The sequence below is a fragment of the Helianthus annuus genome, chromosome 12, assembly GCF_002127325.2.
Source record: "Helianthus annuus cultivar XRQ/B chromosome 12, HanXRQr2.0-SUNRISE, whole genome shotgun sequence".
Classification (NCBI taxonomy): domain Eukaryota; kingdom Viridiplantae; phylum Streptophyta; class Magnoliopsida; order Asterales; family Asteraceae; genus Helianthus; species Helianthus annuus.
The window spans coordinates 71,749,400-71,771,403 of NC_035444.2; the positions used below are offsets into that span (position 1 = coordinate 71,749,400).

General features: G+C 39.5%; 1 protein-coding gene across 1 annotated transcript; it reads right to left on the reverse strand.

Moving 5' to 3' along the window:
* Positions 1-5,083: 5,083 nt before the first annotated feature.
* On the reverse strand, positions 5,084-7,509 carry LOC110893090. Its single transcript, XM_022140210.1, has 4 exons — positions 6,991-7,509; positions 6,167-6,616; positions 5,292-5,888; positions 5,084-5,239 (listed from the first exon to the last, which is right to left on the reverse strand). Exons 1-4 carry the CDS (start codon positions 7,507-7,509, stop codon positions 5,084-5,086), a joined length of 1,722 nt encoding a protein of 573 aa, XP_021995902.1.
* Positions 7,510-22,004: the final 14,495 nt, after the last annotated feature.

The window sequence follows — 22,004 nt, forward strand, 5'->3', positions numbered from 1 at the left end:
TAAACACTCTGAATCGCCGACAACACTTAAATCAGACAAAATTGAAACCCTAATCACAATCTATGTCACAATCCGTGTACAAAGGTATGTTATTTAGTTATTAAACATCATAACCAAACCCTAGATCTAATATTTATCATCTGTTCAACACCGTTCAAACGGAATCAGACAAATCCGGGTTAAATCAACACAGATCTCCTACCTTTCGCATGATAATAGTTGAACCAGCCAACTAAAATCAAGAATCTATCAACAATTGGACAGAGTAACGGCTGTAATTTGAAGATTTAGAGATCTCGTTTGAAATCGCCTTGAACAAGATAACTTGAAGCAGAATTACAGAAATGAACCGTTCAAACGATATTAAACCCTATTTATAGATGAGGTAATTCCGCGTGGATTTACCTCTGATGTATTTCACGCGAAATTAACCCTCAAACGGAAACTATGGTTCACGCGGAATTATGTGTTTACCTTTCAAGCGAAATTAAGTTCAAAATTTTTCAATTTTTCAACTTTTTGAGAATTTACCGACACACCCAGTTAACCAAGTCCAAATTAATGACCCTGGTTAACTGTTTAGCCTGCCAAGTCCAAGTTAATGACCTTGGCTGACCAGATTATGAAGATACTGATTTTCTAAAACAATTAAGTTCAAGTTAATGAACTTTTGAACTTTCAAGCAATTTACCAACGCATTTTCAATCTTCTGCTTATCCAACCCTCATGATCCAGACATGTTCTGCACATAAGACTTTGATCATCTGATCCCCAGCGTCCGTTGTCGAAAATAAGATGAAATGCAAATCTTTTTGGATTTTTGATTAAAATAAACAGAATACTGTACACACAATATTTTTGCGAGTGTGTTAGGGGATCATATCAGCTGCCGACAGGATACTAGTACCGTTAAGCTTAGATTTCATACACAGCATTAAACAATTTGCTTTGATTGTCGATATACTGATCCTCTTAAATTCTCACACAAAGTTCAATCTATTCGGGATACGGATTTAGTGTTTTAAGATCTTGACTTTTACATGTGTACCACCTCAGAATATACTCCCATATCCAGATCACTATATTCAGTCTTACAGGTGAATGTACACTAATGATATCTGTAATGGGGTGAATGCGAGACCGTGAGAGCTCACGTCAGAACTTCCGTTCAGCTAAGAGATGACGGCTCGACTCTTGGTGGGTTCCCTTTGGGAATCTTTTTTACAACAACACATGATTAGCATTTTGCAATGTTTCATCATTTTATATTCTGAGGGGAGGCTTTACGAATAAAGTATGTGCTGAGTATTATACGAGGACTAGGCTATTGCTTTCGCAAAATCAGAAGTCCTGGTATAATACCCCAGATATCATCACATACAAAGACCTAGTATGTCAGAAATAGAACCTTTCAAACGAGATTTCAGGGGTTACCTATATATCCTGGAGATGTTCCCCACGTAAAAACAAGTTATTATTTATGTTTATATCCCAAACAAATCTACTAAATGTGTAAAAACCTATCGACACATCATTCACAAGACTGTTTAACACATTTTTACAATATAATTCTTTAGCGTACTGTATCTGTCTAGCTGATGTACTATCATTTCCCCTTTTTACACAAACTCTTTTTCAGTTTTTCAATGTTTTTGGATTTTTCAGATTTTCTAATGTTTTTGGATTTTGAAATTTTATCATGTTTTTGTATTTTTCTGCAAACTTTCTCCCCCTAAAAATAAAAACATATTTTTGTGTTTTTGTTTTTATCAAATGTAGAAAATAAACTGTACAAAAAACTTTGACAACACAACATGGATCACATCAGATCGTCATCCTCCTCGGCTTCACATTCCACCACCCTCCCAGAAAACAAATTTTTCATCCCATTTAATTTCAAAAGATAATTAAGTCTCTTTTTTGTCAAATGGCTTGGTGTAAAAATCAGCCTTCTGTTCATCGGTGTGAATATGTTCTATCCGAATCAATTTCTTCTCGTGACAATCACGGATGAAATGATGTCGGATTTCAATATGTTTTGTTTTGGAATGATGAACTAGGTTTTTCGTTATATTAATCGCTGCTTCATTGTCCACGAAAATAGGCGTGTCCAAGAACTGCAAACCAAAGTCTCGCATCTGCTGTTGGATCCAAAGGATCTGAGAGCAACAGCTTGAGGCTGAAACGTATTCAGCCTCGCAAGTAGAGAGCGCTACTGTGGTTTGTTTCTTGCACTGCCAAGTGACTAGTTGAGTTCTGAAGAACTGACAGCCTACAGTGGTGGACTTAGCATTTTGCTTGCAGCTACCAAAGTCCGAATCAGCAAAACATGTGAGAGAGAAGTCACCCGATCTAGGATACCACAAGCCGATGCTTGGGCAGCCTTTCAAATACCGTAAAATGCGTTTGACGATTGTCAGGTGTGACTTCTTTGGGCTTGAGTGATATCGGGCGCACAAACACGTCAAATACATGATGTCTGGGCGGGAAGCAGTAAGATACATCAAGGATCCAATCATTGACCGATAGAGTGTCTCATCCACTTTTTCTCCACTCTCATCTGGGCAAATACTGTGATTCTGAGCTAAGGGGGTTGATGCTGGACTAGATTGAGCCATGCTAAACTTCTCCAGAACATCGTTTACGTATTTGGTTTGATGAATGAAGATTCCTTCGGGCATTTGCTCCAGCTACAGCCCTAGGAAGAACTTCATCTCCCCCATCGAACTCATCTCAAACTTCTTCTTCATAACTTTCTCAAATTCTTTACACAAGTCGTCATTCGTCGAACCAAAAATGATATCATCGACATAGATCTGCACGATTAAGAGATGGCCTGCAACTTCCTTTGTAAACAAAGTGCTATCAACTGTCCCTCTGGTGAACCCGTTAGCCATCAGATGTTGGGAAAGCGTTTCGTACCAGGCTCTCGGGGCCTGGTGAAGTCCGTAAAATGCTTTATCCAGAAGATAGACTTTGTTCTTGTGTTGTGGATCAGTGAAACCCGGCGGTTGTCCCACATACACTTCTTCTTTGATTTTTCCATACAGGAATGCAGATTTCACATCAAGTTGGTATACTATGAATCCTTTCCACGACGCGAACGCCAGGAAGATCCTAATAGCCTCAAGTCTAGAAACAGGCACATAAACCTCATCATAGTCAATGCCTTCTTGCTGACTGAATCCCTGTACTACCAATCGTGCTTTGTTTCGAACAACAACTCCTCTATCATCTCTTTTGCACTTGAAAACCCACTTTGTCTTTATCAGCTTTTGATTTTCAGGCAGGTCTACTAATCTCCAAACACCCAGTTTCTCGAACGGCTGCAGCTCCTCCTGCATAACATTCACCCAGCTGTCTTCCGTCAAAGCTTCTTTATACGTTCTGGGTTTAATCTGCGAGATAAAACATTTAAGTGAGAATTCTTCCTGTAAAGGAGCAACAGATGAATAAAAACATGTAAGTGCTCTGTTGATCTGATCCCTCGTCTTGACTCCGCTCTGAAGACCACCAATAATCTGTTTTGAGGGATGATAAGACAAAGTTCTTGGCATTACAGTGTCAGGCACATTAACTTCCGATTGCAAGTTCGTAATATCTTGATCACCGGTGTGATCCTCAGCTTCTGTTGTAGCAACATCTGGTTCCTCGTCAAAAGTCGGACCGGATTCTGATTCTGAGTCGTCAGAATTATCAAATGTTGGAGCTGGTTCTTCTGGGTCTTTGTGTGTCGTTCCAGTTGGACCGGCCTCGTGATCATTAGTACCCACGTCGGGTTGAGAAACTACCAACGGTCTTGGCACCTGATCTTGTGAACTAGATTGTTTCTGTTGGTATAACAGTACGAGTTCCTCGATACTTGGCTCAGTCGGAAGATGGAAAGACTCCCAGAGTTTTTCGTAATCGAACATGAATCTTTGTCCGGGAAGTTGTGGTGGAGTTGTATGCTTCTGACAATCCACATGCTGAACTTGAATTACCTTCCACAAGCATGGTACGAACACCCTCTTCAGCGGGCTCGCGTAACCTACAAAGAAACCCTCATTAGATTTAGCGCCAAACTTGCCATCAGGATCTATAAAGGTACATGGAGATCCAAATGCTTCTAAAAACTTTAAATTCGGCTTATAACGGTGCAGAAGTTCAAAACATGTTGTCTTGAATTTCTTCACTGTGAGGACTCGGTTTAGTGTGTAACACGCTGATGCAACCGCTTCACTCTAGAAGAATATTGGTAACTTAGAATCGGCAAGCATTGTTCGAGCTGTTTCAATCAAGGTGCGATTCTTTCTTTCAGCTACACCGTTCTGTTGTGGAGTGTATGGTGCACTGAATTCATGAAGAATCCCTTTTTCATTACAAAACTCGAGCATTCGATTATTCTTGAACTCCGTTCCATTATCGCTTCTTATTCTTCTGATCGGTAGCTTATACAGCGTTTCCATCTTCTTGAATAGAATCATCAGTGACTCGAACGTTTGATCTTTCCTCTCCATGCACACAACCCAAGAAAATCTAGTGAAGTCATCAGTAACCACCAGACAGTATAAGTCTCCACTAATACTTTTCACATTAACCGGCCCAAAGAGATCCATGTGGAGTCTCTCGAGCGGTACTCTGATTAAATTCAGCAACTTCTGCGGGTGTGACTTCTTTGTCTGCTTTCCTTTCTTACACTCTACACAATCATCATTTAAATGAAAACTTTTAAGATTCACTCCTTCAACTAAATCGTTGTGTACAAGAAAGTTCATTTGCCTAATATGAATATGGCCCATCTTTCGATGCCACATTTTTGTTCTTTTTCGGTCGCTTTGGCTTTTGTCACAAAACATTGCTTCTGATGATCTGTTGTTGTTGCGACACTTATATCAAGAATATACAAGTCATTTTCTTGTGGAGCTCGCAACAGCACCATATCCTTAGGAATTTTAAAACCAGGTTTTAACACAAGACATTCATTTTTAGCGAAATGTACGGTAAAAGACTTGTCACAAATCTGTGAGATACTCAACATATTGTTTTCAAGTTCTATTATGTAGTTCACTTTAATAAACGATATAACTCCATTCGTCAGAGTTCATTGACCAACAATCCTTCCACCCTGATTCCCAGCAAATCCCACATATCCTCCGTTGAGAGATTTGACGTCATAGAGCAATGCTAGCATTCCGGTCATGTGCCTTGAAGCTCCACTGTCCATGATCCATTTCGAGATAAATGACTTCGGCAGCTCCTGCAACCATCAAAGCAATTTATTCAAACAATGATGCCCATGATTTCTTTACATTCAGAACATTCCCAAACACAAGATCGCAATCCACTTCAACTTTCGGAATACTAAAAATGACATTTGGGACAACAGGTTTGACTTTTGATTTTAAATCTTCCTTTTTAATTGGTGGAAACTCTTCAAGTAGCATATCAAGTTCAAATTCAAGTTTATCCACATCATTTTCAAAGACTTTTGGTTCATTTTTCAAAACATTCTCCATCTTTTTCTCTTCAACTGATGATTTTGGTTTCACCACCCAAGATTGATTCTCAGAAACTTTCGTTTTTGGATAAATCTTTGAAGTCTTTTGGACTTTCGAAGATTTGCCAACCTCAAAAGTTGATTTCGGCTTTTCTTCCGACTTCAGAGATTCACCTCTCTTCAAAATACGAACCGGTGAAATCATTGGTTTTTTACCCTTGTTATCAGTTGGAGTTTTAGATTTTGGTTTTTGCAAAACAGGTTTTTCAAGCTTTTTCATGCATTGCTTGGCCATGTGACCAATTTCATTGCAGCGATAACAAATCCTTTTATCATATTCGACAAAAGTTGATTTGTAGGTCTCTTCTCTTAACTTCTTCGCTGCATTGAAATCATCAATGGCTTTTGACTGAAAATGTACTCTTTTCCTCAACAGTACTCGTACCAGCGACAAACACCTCTCCTAACCTTTCCTTTGGTTTAACCTCATTTTTTGCCATCTTCTTTTCAAAACCAACACCATTGTTTTTCAAATTTTTACCCTGTCTTTTGTTCTGACCATGATTACCCACCGAACCTTTCTTTCCAGAGTTGTTAGGTTGTTGAGTTCCAAAAGATTTTTTTAGGTTTTGAAAAGAATGTGTTGTTGTTAACTTCTGAAATTTCAATCTCGACCAAGTTAAACACCTTTTCGACATTCTCAATTCTTGCATTTTGGAGCGGATACTCAAAATCAGAGTAAAGTTTGTCAGTTCCAACCATTGTGTAAACCACAATGATTGAATCATCATTCGTGACTTTGTCTGATTTTGGTATAAATCTGTCTAAGAAGTTACCATCTTCTTCAGAATCAGAAATTGAATTCTCAGAATGAGTTTTCATAATCTCAGGCTCCGAGTTATCATTCTCTTCGTCTAACACTTGGTCAACAACATTCTTGATTACCTGTGACTCATTGTCAGTGTCAGACGGAGAGAATGTAACATCAATACTCTCAGGCAATTCATTCTCAATTGTTCTCAGTTTGAGGTTCAAAGCAGCTTCCACCCCATCTAGATATTTCTGAGTGTAATGATTCCACATTGGGGGTGGAACACTGTTAAAGACAGGTGTTACATCTGGTTGTTGCGGGACAATCTGCTCAATCACATATGAAGATGCAATATAACTCATCACTTTTTATCAATTCTTTCATTCTCTATTTTTGTTAACTCTAAATCCTTTTTTAATGAAGCAATCGTGTCCAAATGAAAGTTGATTTCTTTTTGTTTATAAAAATTTGTTGATTTTAACAATCTTGTGGCTTTATCGTTTTCAAGACTCTCGTTTTGAATCATTTTGATAGATCTAGCCAACTTGTCATAAGCTTCTTTTACTTCGTTTAGATCAAATTTAATCGCATCAGTGTATTGTTTCAATTCCTGAAACTTTTTGTCTTTTTCAAGACATTCCATGCATGGTTTTGAAAAGTTTTTGCATGAAGTTTCAGACACTAAATCAATCTTTTCAACAATCTTTTCCTTTTGATCAATTTTAACATCCTGTTTACCGACACCGTCAGACTCTGACTCAAACACTCCTTCTGATTTGATCTCCTGACTTTCGGATTTCCCGTCAGACTCCTTTTGACCTAACTCTGTTTTGACCGACTCAGTATCAACAGACTCTGGTTTTACAGACTCTGTGTCTACCTCTTTCAGCTTTGCCATTAAAACTTTGTCAGCAATCTCTTCTAGTGTTTCTTCAGTTATTTCTTTGGAGACATCAATTATTTCTTCAACCGGAGCCTTCTCAACATCATACTGTGGGCAAGATCCTGTTGTTGGCTCACTGAAATAACCTGCAAAAGAATTAAACACATTAGGAGGCATAATTGATTTTAAAGAACTAGCTAAAACCTCCTGTTCGGACTGATAATAGTAAACTTCTGCAGCAATTTCTTCGAGATCAACCGAACTTTCTTCAGATACATCTTCACTAATAACCTCTGTTTCAACAACACTCTCTGGAACCTCTACAATCTTAGCCATCATAGCTCTACCTTCACTGCCCGGGATATACTTGTATTAACTGAACCCTTCAGCTACCTTCTCATCATCTTGGTTGACAATATGAGCTTTTTCCGGCTTATTTTCAATCTGAGGTCTTTGAACGACAGGTTGTTGATTTGTCTTGTGATAGATCGCATGTCTGTAGTAATCGTTGGTGAAAGGATTCTGATGGTTATTGACCTCTCTATTCCGACACTCCCTCTTAAAATGACCCTTCTCTTTACACCTGAAACAAGTTACTTTGGACTTATCAAAACCAAGCTTTTGATCCGGACATGACAAACTGTTTCGGCCCGTAATTTCCATAAACCTTTGGGCTCTTCTAACCAAACTAGCCATTCCCCATTTTATGTCAATCAGCTCTAACTCCTCTGGATCGATTTGATCATAATACTCCTTTGTTATGTCTGGATTACCGATCCTCCCAGCTACCAAACTCTCATATGACTCAAGAACGGAAGCTAACAGTGCATGTGTTGCTTTGCAGCTGCTTCTGTAAACTCTTGTCCATTTTTTATGTTTACAGCAATGTTACACTGTATCCCAGAACCATAACCCTGATTGTTCGAGCTTGAAGAGCTTTGTGGAGTCACTTGTTCGGGAGCTTTGGGATTCGGCTCATAACTTGCAAACGGTGAAGGCTTGTTGTTGCTTGGTGTACTAGACGAAGCACCAGATATTGAATCTGCACTGAACATTGTTTGAATCTTCGGGCTTAGATTCGTTGTTGCCGGAGAACTGCCTTTGTAATATAGCGAAACATCCTGTTGAACATTTGCAGAATTCATCTATTTAATCTTTGTTAACTCTAACTCATGTGCTTCGATCTTCTCAATGAACGCACTAAGGTTCAAATTAACATAATCTGAATTGTTCTTCAACACCAGCAAATAAGTACCCCACTCATCGTACGGCAATGTATCTGCCAATTTATCGATCCACTCCTCATTAGTCTTGGTTATTTCCAATCTCTACATCTCCACAACTAGATGGCAGTATCTTTCAATCAATTGTTTTGTAGTTTCACTTTTCATACCAGTGAAGATGTCAAATTGTTTCTTTATCAAAGCCTTTTTTCTTTTGATCATAGACACACTCCCTTGAAACTTTACTTGCAGCGACTGCCAAATAGATTGTGAATTATCCTCATGCTGCAACAACACCAAGATATCCTCTTTAATCGCCTGTTGAAGAATACTCATCATCTTCTTTTCTGCCTTAAAATCTTCTTTTTCAGCTTGTGTCAAATTGCCAATCGACTTCTCAAGACCCAAACCACCTTTAGGAAGAACATATTTCGATTCGATCTTCATCCAGCACTCAAAGTGGTTTGCTTGAACCCATGTCTTAAACCTTCCAGACCAACCCGAATACTCATCGATATTCATCAGTAGAGGTGGTTTCTGCATCGTCCCTAACTCATTCTCCATATTGACGTTTTGTACTATACTGGCTGGGTTTTGTGCTGCTGCCATCCCACCGCCAGCAAAAAAGTTATAAAAATCTTGATTGTCCATTTTAAGAAATCAGTTTACTGAAAAAAATTTTAAATTTTGAAAACAGAACTTTTCAAACGTAATTATGTTCACACGAGATTAGACTTCAAACGAACTTACGTACAGAATGGACTTTCAAACGAAATCAGACCCTTCACACGGAATTAGTTTCAAGCGAGATTACTTTTCACACGAAATTACCACTTCAAACGAAAACAGGTGCCATTTTGAAACGATATTAGTATTTCCGTGCGAAATTAGCCAAACTGAATGAATTTTTCAAGCGAAATTATGTGGTTCGTTCAAACGAAATTACTTGTTTGGCCCATTTTTGTTACTTTTACCTCGAATTTTGATCTGAAACTCTCAAGGGTTTGTTAAAACACTGTTTTACCCACAATATCAGAAAATCAGTCCATTTTGTCCGGTAAATTGTCCAGAAGTCCAAAAAAGTGTAGAAAAGGCACTGATTCAAGTGTATTGGCTCATAACTGGCTCTGATACCAATTGTAGGATCGTTTTGACGATCAAGTGAGTCAATCAGAGGCAATACACAACTGTTTGAGTGGCGGAAACAAACAAACAACTTTGAATCAGTAAGAATTGAGTAGAAAACAGAGAATTCACTTTAAAAGAGTCTTCTCATTCAAATATCAACGTGATTACACAGTGGAATTTTGGCAGCACTTCGTGACAAGTTTCCTAATTCCGTGCCAAATGAGAAGACAACACATAAATATATAGGCTATCTAATTCCGCACGAAATTAGACGTGACAGTTCATGCGGAATTACATTAAGTAATTCCGTGCGGAATTAGGTAAACACTACTTCATGCGAAATTACATAAAGACCCTTAACTTTACAGATTTGACACTTTAGACCCTATACATTATGACCTAGACTTAAGACGAAGGCTTTAGACATCATGCACCAACACGAACGGTCAGCCGTCCGACAGCTGTCCGACCCTCCAACACTTGTTTTCCGTTTTACACGTTGCTTATCGTTATACTATCAAACTATTCAGGCTAACCCTACTCTCAAGCGCTCCCTTCAATCCATTAATCGCTGTGAGTATACTCGATCCCTTTTTGCTTTCAGCACTTTTGGGTGTTACATACGTTACTTATACAAAATCACATCGAACACACTACGCAACAATTTAAACGCTAACCGTTACTGCATGTATTGCGTGACTAAATGAATGGTTGTTGTTATGTTTACACGTGGAATGATGTCTACCTGCCTTAACGACGATAGTACTATAGTTTGGACTCAGCACCCGTTCACACGGGGGTTGTTAAGGACAATTACTTGCATGGATTACGGTAGTAATCATGTATTGCGAACTGCCTCGGGCAGTCAACCCACAGTCATTGGAATCGATAGATCCATGTCGACAATTAACATGCTTCGTTTTCCTCTGTGTACGTGCTGGTTATGCGTAAAATATTTCGAACTCTATTATGCTATTATCAAACTTGTATGCTCACCTTTACATTCTATGTATTGACTTTTATTTTAACGTATGTGACAGGTGTTTAAGATGCTTATCTGCTAGGAAGGCGAGGCTAGAATAAGCGTCTAGAGCATAGTTGTCTGTAGATCTTGCAACATGAGTCTCTAGAAGCAGAAAAACAATATTTATATTTAAATCAGAGTTGTCAGAACAGAACATTTGCCTGGATTTTATTTGTAATAATTTGTTTGCTATTTGAGGTATGGTATGGGACGTATTATATAAATTAAATAGTAATGATAATTGTTATGGAAACTTCTGGACAATCTGTTTCGCTCAGTGCCATGCCCCGATGATTCTGCCATCGGTTGGGGTGTGACAGCCTAATTCTGAGATACTAGGTCTTTATACTGTTTGATATCTGGGGTATTATACCTGGTCTTTTGATTTGGCGGAAGCAATGGCCTAGACCTCGTATAATACTTTATGCGCTTTAAAAGCTTACCCTCTGCATAAAAATTGAAAAATATCGGAAGATATGAATCAATTGCAGTTGAAGAAAAAATTCCCTAAAGGGAACACACCTAAAGTCGAGCCTTCATCTCTTTGACTGAACGGAAGTTCATACCTGAGCTCTCAAGATCTCGCACTAACCCAGATACATATATCAAATTGGTATACTCACCTGTAAGACTGAATCAAGGGAATTTTGATACGGGAGTATATTTTGAGGTGGGACGCGCGAATAAGTTTAAGTTTTTTAAAACACTAATCTCGTATCTCAAATCAATTGAAGTTTGTGTGAAAATTTAAGTGGATCAGTATACTGACAATCTAAGTGAATCGTTTAGAACTTAAAGTGTTTAAAGCTCAACGGTACTAGTGATTTGTCATAAACTGATATGATCCTCTAACACAAACTCAAACAAAAATATTGTCTGTAAATATGTTTTTAAGTATTTCTTTATTGCTTTATGTTTCAGAAAAATACAAAAAGATTTTGATTTCTGCTTTATTTTCGACAACCGATGTATGGGATGCTGAGTTTCAGATTCTAGTATGCTGATCGTGTTTCTGAAAGTAAATCAAGTTCATTAATTTGAAACTTGTAGTTTTAAAATCAAAAATCAAAAACAGTTTGTGATATCTCCAAGGTCATTAAGTTGGACTTGGATGATTAACTATGAGGGATTTGGATGTTCATATTTTTAAAATCTGTAAAGGAGCCAGTTCCGATCCTGTTTGCTAAAACTGCCAAATCTATGAAGATTGTTGATAGGGGGAGTGAATCAGTATTTCTAGATATGTTCATATTATTATATCTTAAAGCCAGGATCTTGATTTAGAAAGTTTAATAGAGCCAGGTTACGATTCCTCAAAAATCGAAATTTCTTTCATTGTCGAAATATTTTAGCATATGTTGAGAAAGCCAGGACATTAATCCTAGATGTTCAAATAGTTGTTACTTATAAACGTTTGAGATTTGTAGATGTTATACCAGACTACGATCCCGACAGCCGAGTCTAAGGGGGAGTCTGAAGACGAGCTCAACGCAAGAGGAAGCGTGCATTCAAGGTGCCAGGAAACTATCCTGAAGGAGCTTGTATCCGGAAAGCCAGGTGTCAATCCCAAAAGCATGGAAGCTTGATGAAAGGGGGAGCATGTGTCACACCCCGACCACGTGGAACAATCAAACGTGGCGGAAACGTCGGGGAGTGTTGTAACAGAATTAATTGTTTCACAACCAGGGCATACAAAGTTTCGTTTTATTTATCAACAAGAGTGTAACATTGTCTTAAACATGAAAACCAAGAGTACATATCATAGTTAATCTAAGTCTATCTTCATTTTTATATCTCTAAGGCACAGGTTCGCCCTAGTGTCATGATCATCATCCTAAGCGATAGCTCCTGAAAACACATGTGAAAATAGGTACGTCAGCATAAAAATGCCTGTGAGATACATAGGTTTTGCGAATATAGGATTCATAACTTAAGATTTAGAAATGTTTAATAAAATTCATTCATGAACCTTGTAGATTGTTTTGTTTTGTAAATCATTTGAAAAGCGGTAAGATCAGATGATATGTATACATAAAAGAATAATACATGGTTAAATAAATAACCAAGTAAAATGAGTTGTATAAGATAAACTGTATTGCAAACCAAAGCCTTGTGAAAACGGGCTACTTGTGTAAAATGTATAAGGCAAAAAGGAATAATTTAAGTAACGCTATGGTATGTAATATAATACAAACACTTATATATAAAAAGTACCAGCGGCGTATTTACCATGTTTGTATTATACTACTCACATCTCGTTACTTAAGTCACTCAAACCAAGCAACAATGTATAATGTCTATGTTTAACCAATTGTCAAAAGTCCTTGTATAAACCTTGGCAAATGTTAAAAAGTCCAAATGTAGTCAAGTAATGTGTAACAAATGTTATGTATTGTAAATAAAGTATTGTCACATAACCAAATGTAGAAAATGTACAAAACAGAGTATTTTGAATATATCAAAAAGTTATGTTTTGCAAAGTAAAAGCATGTTACATTGATACATACATTTATGTGGTAAGTTAACGCATACATTCAAGCCTTGAGACAGTCAGATAACCCTAAGTCAAGGTTATCAAAAGAAATGTTTTCGGATTCAGTCATTCCTTACATCCAAACAAACCCGGGATGTCAGGAATGGGATTTGTCAAGTCCTATGGTACCACTACTTACTACCGAGCGGCGTAGCCAATGTTAATAAACGTATATAAGTCTCGTTTGTGCAAACCAAATGTCATAGCAAATGTAAAACATGTTATATGAAAACAATGTACTAAGTATGCTAAGTTAACATACAAAGCAGAAAAGTCGTGTAAATCAATGTGCTAGCATGCTATCAGTTAACATACATAGCAGAAATGTAAAGTAAAACAATGTACTAAGTATGCACACAATGGACATACATAGCATAGAATGTAATGAAATCATGTACTATAATGTACTAATGAACATAACAAGCATATGATATGAAAGCATGAAAGTAACAAGTAGGCACATGTGTTTCACCCCAAAACAGTTTGGAAAACGGTAAAAGAGGGGTATATGTACTCACTTGATATTGCTTTGATGTCCTTGTATAACAACCAAACAATGCTAGAGATCACGGATATCAAACGGCACCTAATATAGGTAACTATGTTAATATACCGGACCTAAATCGGAGGATTGGATAGGATGAGGGTTCGTAAACCAAACGAGTATCGAGACTCGTGTAATATGGTTTAACAAAGCCCACATACTAAAATGAAACCTAACCTAAGTGCTTACGACCCATTACGACCCGTTTAGGTAGCTTATGCTACCTTAACGCGTCGTTCGCGTCAAACGCGTTTGGAACGCCTAACGTCGTGACCATCAGGTATAACCTCGGAAGGTTATTCCCTATACAACTATGGTCACCTAATGTGTTTGGTCGGATCCTAATGATCGACCAAATTTGTCGGGTTTGAAAGTATAAGCGATTGTTTAGATCGCTTACCTTACGACCCTATATAAGCACTAAACTAAAAGTGACGAGCTAAGCATGTTAGAATATGCTTAACTAAGTTTAGAAAACAGGTTTGGTATCAAAACAAACGGTTTTGATACCTATGAGTAGTTTGGTTACAAAATACGCAAGAATGCGCATTTTGGCCGAAACTACGACTCATCACTGAGCCTAGATAACGTGGTAATCAGTAGGTGTAGTCACTATGGACTATAACCATCATGATCACGCTCACGTTATGAAGTTCAAACGAACTTCGTGTTGACCATAAACTGGTCAACGCAGAAACTCAAACAAAGCTTGACTTTCGGACTCGAAAAGCGATAAAAGAACGAAAGAACACTTACGAAGGGTCCCCGAAAGCTAATCTTGATCCAGGAGCTCAGGTATGAAGCAATGGCATCAACTTAGAGCTCTTTGATCAGATTTGTGGGTTTTAAACAAGAATGGGGTGGGGGTATTTATAGGATATGCAAGACCGTTAGGATCGTTTATCGATTTACATGCTCGAATCTCGTCCGTACAAGTGTCGCAAAGTTGTGGTATCATAATGTGACCCCAACCCCAGAGATTTGCAACGGGCATTGCCCTTTGGAGGGTGGAAAGGCTGCTAGCAGCTGGAAAAACGACCTTTGCTGATCTGAAGGGTTGTCGCGGGCTGCGTAAAGGGTCACCCTGGGTTTACGCGGGCCGCCTGGATGCCCTGCTCAGAAAACAACTTTGGAAAATGACAGTTTAGGTCCCTGTTGTGGTTTAAGGCCATTTCCGACATGTTTAAGGCCCGTTAAGCCATCTTTAAGGCCCTAAAATGATGCTTAAACATTGAGGACATGAAACATGCTCAAAAATATGCCAGATGTCGGTTCGTTTGGTCGTACGATCACGATGTTCGGTTAATTACGACGGAATGCGCATAAGCGCGAAAAACGATCCAAAATGCGAGACGAATGGATTTTTCTCATGCCAAACACTAAGGCATAATATTATAATGCTTACATAAATTTTTGGACATCCGGATGTATTCAGAACGTAAGTTATGCGCGAAAGTGCAAACTTATGCACTTTTTGACACTTTTAGTCCCTGAATGATCAAAAAGTTTATTTTAGCACACCGAACACCTCAAAGCCTATTTCTAAGCAAAGTAAAGGATATTTATGGTGTGTTTAACTTATGGTCATGTTCCGGAATGTCTGTTACAGTTCAAATTAGCATACTTTCGCAGTTTGTCAATTTTAGTCCCTATAGGCGAATTAACTTGTTTTTGCCATACCAAAGCCTTCAAAACTTATTTCTAAGTTATGTAAAGGTTATTTAAGGTATGTTAGGTATATGCTGATGTTCCGGAGTATTTGTCGCATTAAACTGAGTACGTTTACGCACCAGTTTGCGTATAATTCTCCAGAAGGCGATGTAGAGTTTAAAATCGAACAAAAGTCAAAACATGAAAAATGTAAAACATAACCAAACAAACATTGGGATCAAATAACATTGTTTTATTGATAATGAACTGTTCACAATGATTTCAAGCACAAATGTTACAACATGAAGAAAAGAGTCTACAGAAAGGGGAGCTGAAGCTGAAGACAGGTCCACGGGGATTCTGTTCAAGCAAGAGGGAGTCTACGTTGATGAAAACGTGTTAAAGCTTCAAGAAGACTCAAAGAAAGAGAGTAAGACAAGATGCTACGGATTGACTGCGGCAATATCCAAGGGGGAGTCTGTTGGTGCAGTAATGTCTATCGCCTCCGTCAATACAAGTCGTAGCAGAAACAGTTTAATTCAAGCTTTATATTGTAATAAGTAGAGAAAAAGGCAAGGTGGCAATATTGTAATTAATGAGAAATCTCATTAAAGCCTCGGCCTATAAATAGGTGGCTTATGCCTTAGACTTTAGACTTTTGACATTTTGGAGACTTGGAGAACTCTAGTGTTAGAGAGAGAAGCTAGAGAGAGAAAGTGCTCCACGTGATTCAGGTTCTTGTACGATTTCAGATCTTATATCGAATCACAGTTTATATTACGTTCTCGTGTGTTTGGTCACGTTCGTGTACGGATTCCGCACGTCACACGTTCGGTTCGCAATCGTTTCGGAGTCAAAACCGGTCCTAACACAAGCTGCGAAAACTTATAAGTTTCCTTGATCGCAAGGAAGTGTGCTGATTTCATGAGACGATCAATGATCACCCAAATGGTATCGTTTCCGTTTTGAGTTCTAGGTAGACCAGTGACGAAATCCATGGCAATCTATTCCCATTTCCACATGGGTATTTCTGGTTGCTGAAGCAGACCAGATGGTTTCTTGTATTCTACGTTGACTTTTGCACAAGTCAAGCATTTGCTCACATACGTCGCTATGTGAGCCTTCATGCCTGGCCACCAGTACAAGACTTTTAGATCCTGATACATCTTATCAGAACCTAGGTGAATAGAGTATCGAGATTTGTGTGCCTCGTCCATCACAAGCTCTCTGATGTCACCATATAAAGGGACCCATATTCACTCCATGAAATAGAAAATACAGTCAGATTTTGTTACGAGTTGCTTTTCCATACCCCGCATGGATTCAGCTGGGAGAATCTCGTTTTTCAATGCTTCAGTCTGGGTGAAACGAATCTGGTCAGGAAGGTTGGAGTGAACGGTGAGCTGCAAAGCTCGGACACGTTTAGATTTCATGTCCTTTCGACTAAGGGCATCGGCTACAATGTTAGCTTTGCCTGGATGATACTTGATCGCACAGTCATAATCGTTTAAGAGTTCCACCCAGCGACACTGTCGCATGTTCAACTCCTTCTGATCAAAGATATGATGAAGGCTCTTGTGGTCGGTATCAATAGTGCATTTAGTACCATACAAGTAATGCCTCCAGATTTTTAGCGCAAAAACCACGGCTCCCAACTCCAAGTTGTGAGTCGTGTAATTCTTCTTGTGAACCTTCAAATGCCTAGAAGCATAGGCTATCAATTTCTCGCGTTGCATCAGCACGCACCCGAGACCCTGAATAGAAGCATCACAGTACACCACAAAATCATAGGTACCCTCAAGATTGGTGCACTGCAGAGTTTTTGTTTCAAAAGTTGGAAGGCGTCTTCCTGTTTTGTTCCCCAAGAGGCTGAGCGATCTTCGAAAATCCCTCGATTAATCTTCGATAGTACCCAGCAAGACAAAGAAATTTCCACACCTCCGAAGGATTCTTCGATGCCACCCAGTTTTTGAAAGAATCGATTTTTGCAGTACCCACGTGTATTCCCAATTGGTTGACTATGTGACCAAGGAAGTGTACTTCTCGAATCCAGAAGTCACACTAAGAGAATTTCGCGTAGAGTTTCTCCTTCCTCAGGAGCTCCAAGATAAGACGCAAGTGTCTCTCGTGGTCTTCCTTGCTCTTAGAGTAGATCAGAATGTCATCGATAAACACAATGACGAAATCGTCGAGATACAGTTTGTACACACGGTTCATGAGATCCATGAAAACCGTTGGTGCGTGTTAACCCGAGTGGCATAACTAGGAACTCGTAATGGTCGTATTGCGTTCGAAAAGTCGTTGAACATCCTCCTCTCGGACTCTCATATGATGATAGCCCGATCTTAAGTCGATTTTCGAATAGAAACTTGACCCTTGCAACTGATCAAACCGGTTGTCGATGCATGGTAAAGGATAACGGTTCTTGATTGTTACCTTGTTGAGCTCCCGGTAGTCGATACACATACGAAAGGACCCATCTTTTTTCTTCACGAATAAAACTGGGGCTCCCCAAGGCGAAGAACTAGGTCGGATAAAGCCTCTATCCAACAGTTCTTGGAGTTGATTAGACAGTTCTTGCAACTCCCAGGTGCAAGACGATAAGCAGTACGAGCGATCGGGGCCGCTCTTGGTGTAAGATCAATCTGAAATTCCACCTGACGGTATGGAGGTAAACATGGAAGTTCTTCGGGAAAAACATCAGGAAACTAACGGACAATTGGTAGATCTTCGATTCTCCTTTCCTTGGGCTGAGTGTCGGTGACGAGTGCTAGAATAGCAGGATAACCCTTCTTTAAGCATTTCTGGGCTTTCATAGCTGAAATGATGCCCACCATTGTACCACTTCGATGACCCTGAACAGACAGCGATTCTCCACTAGGGAGAGGTATACGTACAATTTTCTCTCTACAGAGTATATCGGCGCGGTGTTTGGACAACCAGTCCATACCAACAACTACATCGAAACTACCAAGAGTAACAGGAAGAAGGTCGATGTCGAACACTTGACCCACAAGATCGAGTTTGCACCCTAAATGAATGTGTGAGGCTTCGATTGACTTACCATCAACCAATTCTACAACGTGTTTGGTTTCGAGAGGTGTTGGAGTTAACCGTAACTATTGACTGAACCCCAAAGACACATAACTCCAATCGGCACCAGAGTCGAATAATACAGAAGCGAAAAGGTTGTTCACAGAAAACGTACCAGTCATGACATTGCCATCGTTCCTAGCATCAGCAGCGCCAATCGTAAACACCCTTCAACGTGCACCATTACCACCATTATTTTCGTTATTGTTTTTCCTAACATTGTTGTTGTTATTATGGAGATTGTTATTCCCGCTATTATTGGCATTCTTGTTCAACTGAGAGCAATCCCTCTTGATGTGGCCCTCGTCCCCGCACTGAAAACATCCCCTCTGGTTACCTTGGTTTTGTTGGGGTTGTTGCCTTTGTTGTTGCTGCGGCTGCTGTTGCTTTGAAACGGAGCCCTACAATCCTTTGCCATATGCCCCACTTTATCACACCTATGATAGGCTCGGGTGCATGGTCCACGGTGATGATAGTTGCACTTGCTACACTTTGGCTGCCTTCCCAGGTAGGAGCCTTGGTTCGGATTGCTGCTCTGGCTTTGATTGACAAAGGATGACTGGCTGAAACTACGATTGTTGCTGTTGTTAGGCTTCTTCTATGATTGGTTTAGGTTGGACACCTTGTCCGAATCGTTCCATTTACGCTTCTTATCAGTGGCGGGAGTTGTAGTAGTTGCAGTACCACGAGCTGGTAGCAAACCACGCTCGACCTCCTGGTCGGTGATTTTGTGAGCTAATCGGATGATTCGAGGCAGATTGTCAACATTTGTTGCAGTAACTAAGCCCTTGACTTGCGGCACTAAGCCGTTGATGTACAACTCGATTCTCCGGTGTGGTGGTCGTGATAAGCTAGGGAACATGTTCGCTAGTTCATGAGATCGTTTCGTGCACGTCTCGATCTCGGATCCCACCATCTTCAGATTGTAGTATTCATTCTCCAACTTCTGAATTTCATCGCGAGGACAGTCCTCCTCCCGTATTAACTCCTTGAAGTCATCCCACGTAGTTGCATTTGCCATCTCGATGCACCTAGGCGTTCCACCAGGTTAAGGCACCATCCTCCAGTGTGCCTGAAGCATACTCTACCCTGTCCCCAGTGGGACAGTTACACATAGCAAAAACTGACTCGGCTTTCTTGAACCAACGGAGTAGTCCGACTACATCTTTGGTTCCACTAAATGTCTGTGGATTACAATCCATGAATGTTTTGAACGTACAAGTAGGCGGATTGTTCTGGTTCTGGTTCACAGGTTAACCAGCCTGCTAAGCTGCTAAGGCCTCAGCCACGCGAGTATGTTAAATCATTCAGCTCCGCCTGGGTCATAACAATATTGCCACGTCGATCGCTGCGGCCACCACCACGTCCACCATGTCCGTTCATGATTCTACATCCATAAGAAGAGTGGAAACGTTACGGATTGTGTTTGAGTAGAAGTCAATTGTCGCTATAACTTCTATGGTTTACTGAATTCTCCCATCATGTCGGATAATGGAACAGAACCCCCTTCACACTTGTTAAGCCTCACTGGGACTCACATGCACCCCACATTTTTATTATGTGTGCACCCGCAATAATAATGCAGTTTGCATGTTTATCTCAGCTCCTCTTAACTTGCGCTAAAAGGTTCCACAGATTCGAGTAACAAGACAAAGGATATCACAAAAATAAGGATCACGAAAGTCTAGAGGTACTATCAAAGCATCATAACATAAGCAAGCAACGCATGTAATCATATCATAGTGCCAAGTATGCAATCGTATGAAATATCATAAGTAAGTGTACACAAGGTATGTAGTGCATAAGGTAAACGAAAGACGAACCTTGCAATCTAGAGCTGAGTGTCATGGTCAATTTAAGAACTGTTCGGTTATAGTCTTTGTTTTATAAAAACGTTTTAATACCTAGTTCACTATAATTAGTGGCTCTGATACTAAACTGTCACACCCCCCAAAATACCATGTGCGGAAACCCTCGCGAGGCGTGTGACATACCGGGATCCAGCCACTTAATCACATTGAACTAATAATGTGATATTAAATAAAAGTTCCCACTTATTAAAATAAGGTATTTCAAAACATAGACTTAAAACCCAACATGTTCAGCAGAAGCATAATTCATTGTTTAAGTATTTCAAAATTCAAGCTCCACAATCCCAGACAACAAGCTCCACACCCAAGTATTTAACGACCTGCAAGCATGCAGATAAGTGAAACAACATAAAGCTGGCGAGTTCATAGTTTTGTGAAATGTTTAATTGCCAAGTATTCGTTTAAAAGCATGTTGATAATAATTCTAGTACATCAAGATGACGTTACTTTGTTTGCCCTTCCCCAATGCCTATCAACGTTGGTCGAGTGATTAAGGTAATTAGTTCACGCCCGTCCTCCCCGGTACAGTGTGAGGGTGCCAAACCTAATAGTTCAGTAGTAAGATGGAACTTAAGGTGATAGTTATGAGTGTATTATCCAACATCGAATCTAAACCCAGTAAAACCAATATTCCTCTCTAGAATATTTACCCGTTTGCCCCTCCCCGGGACGCATGCTTGTGAAAGAGTAGTGAACTCACCTTAGGTTTGCTCGGTGAATTAAGTTACGTGTTCCAAGTTGGTCAACTGAGTCCTAACATGGTTATCACTAACAGTTAGGATCTCTTAGAAACAGTCCATGTGTTTATAAGTTGCATACATCACTAGAATTATCGCATAACACATAACAGGTATTCACATATCAGTTCGCATCATTAGTTTATGTTTCACATAATCACTTAACAGTTTTTTTTGTCGTTCATGATAGTGTGCGGCCTACTTAGTTTGAGGCCCAAATGTAGTGTACACATTGTATAATTCGTTATTTTTATTCAATCCAAATAAGTAATGTGCGACCCAATACCACCGGCCCAGCTAGAAGTGTGCGACTGGGCGCTGGTGTGCGACTCAGTCCAACCACACAGTCCAATATGAGTGGCCCAACTAAACCCAAAGCCCAATGAACTGTGCTACTTTATGTGAGTGTGCTATCAAGACATGAGTGCGCAACCTGTTTTATTTATGCGCCCCAAATATAACCCGACCCAAGGAGTGTGTGATCCAACATCATAAGTGTGCGACCACCCCTGAATGTGCGGTCCATGGGGTGTGTGAGCTGTGGGTTGGGTCCCCACCTAAGATTGTGCGGTTGACCAAGTAATTCCTTTCCATAATTTCTCGTAAACCCCCCCCCCCCCCCCCCCCACTGACTTCGATTATTTCGGTTACATGATTGGTAACGGTTATGCATTTCAATTTCACAAGATCAAAACAACCTTTTTTTTAGATTCCATATTAACCCTAATCATTATTTAGCAATAATCATCACCCTCATCATTCACATTGAATCAATTAGCACAATTTGTAAGTCAAGATTTGTTTATCATACTAATACATCCGTGAATATATTATAACACAAAATCATCGAACATCAACCTACAACTCTAGTTCATGGATTTTCATTAAGCACACTTCCAAATCGGATCTACTAGTTGGTTAATACAAGTAATGCATCAAACCCTATTATCATGCAACCCGAATTATCAATTACCTTTCTCATGATTTAACCCGCATTTGACATGATGCCTATCTAAACCCTAGATTAT

Coding starts and splice junctions, on each gene's coding strand:
- LOC110893090 (XM_022140210.1), bottom strand. CDS start 7,509: ATGGCTAAGATTGTAGAGGTTCCAGAGAGTGTTGTTGAAACAGAGGTT. Junction 5,889..6,166: donor GAATTGAGAATGTCGAAAAG/GTGTTTAACTTG, acceptor GTACATTTTCAG/TCAAAAGCCATTGATGATTT. Junction 5,240..5,291: donor TGTTTGGGAATGTTCTGAAT/GTAAAGAAATCA, acceptor TGATGGTTGCAG/GAGCTGCCGAAGTCATTTAT.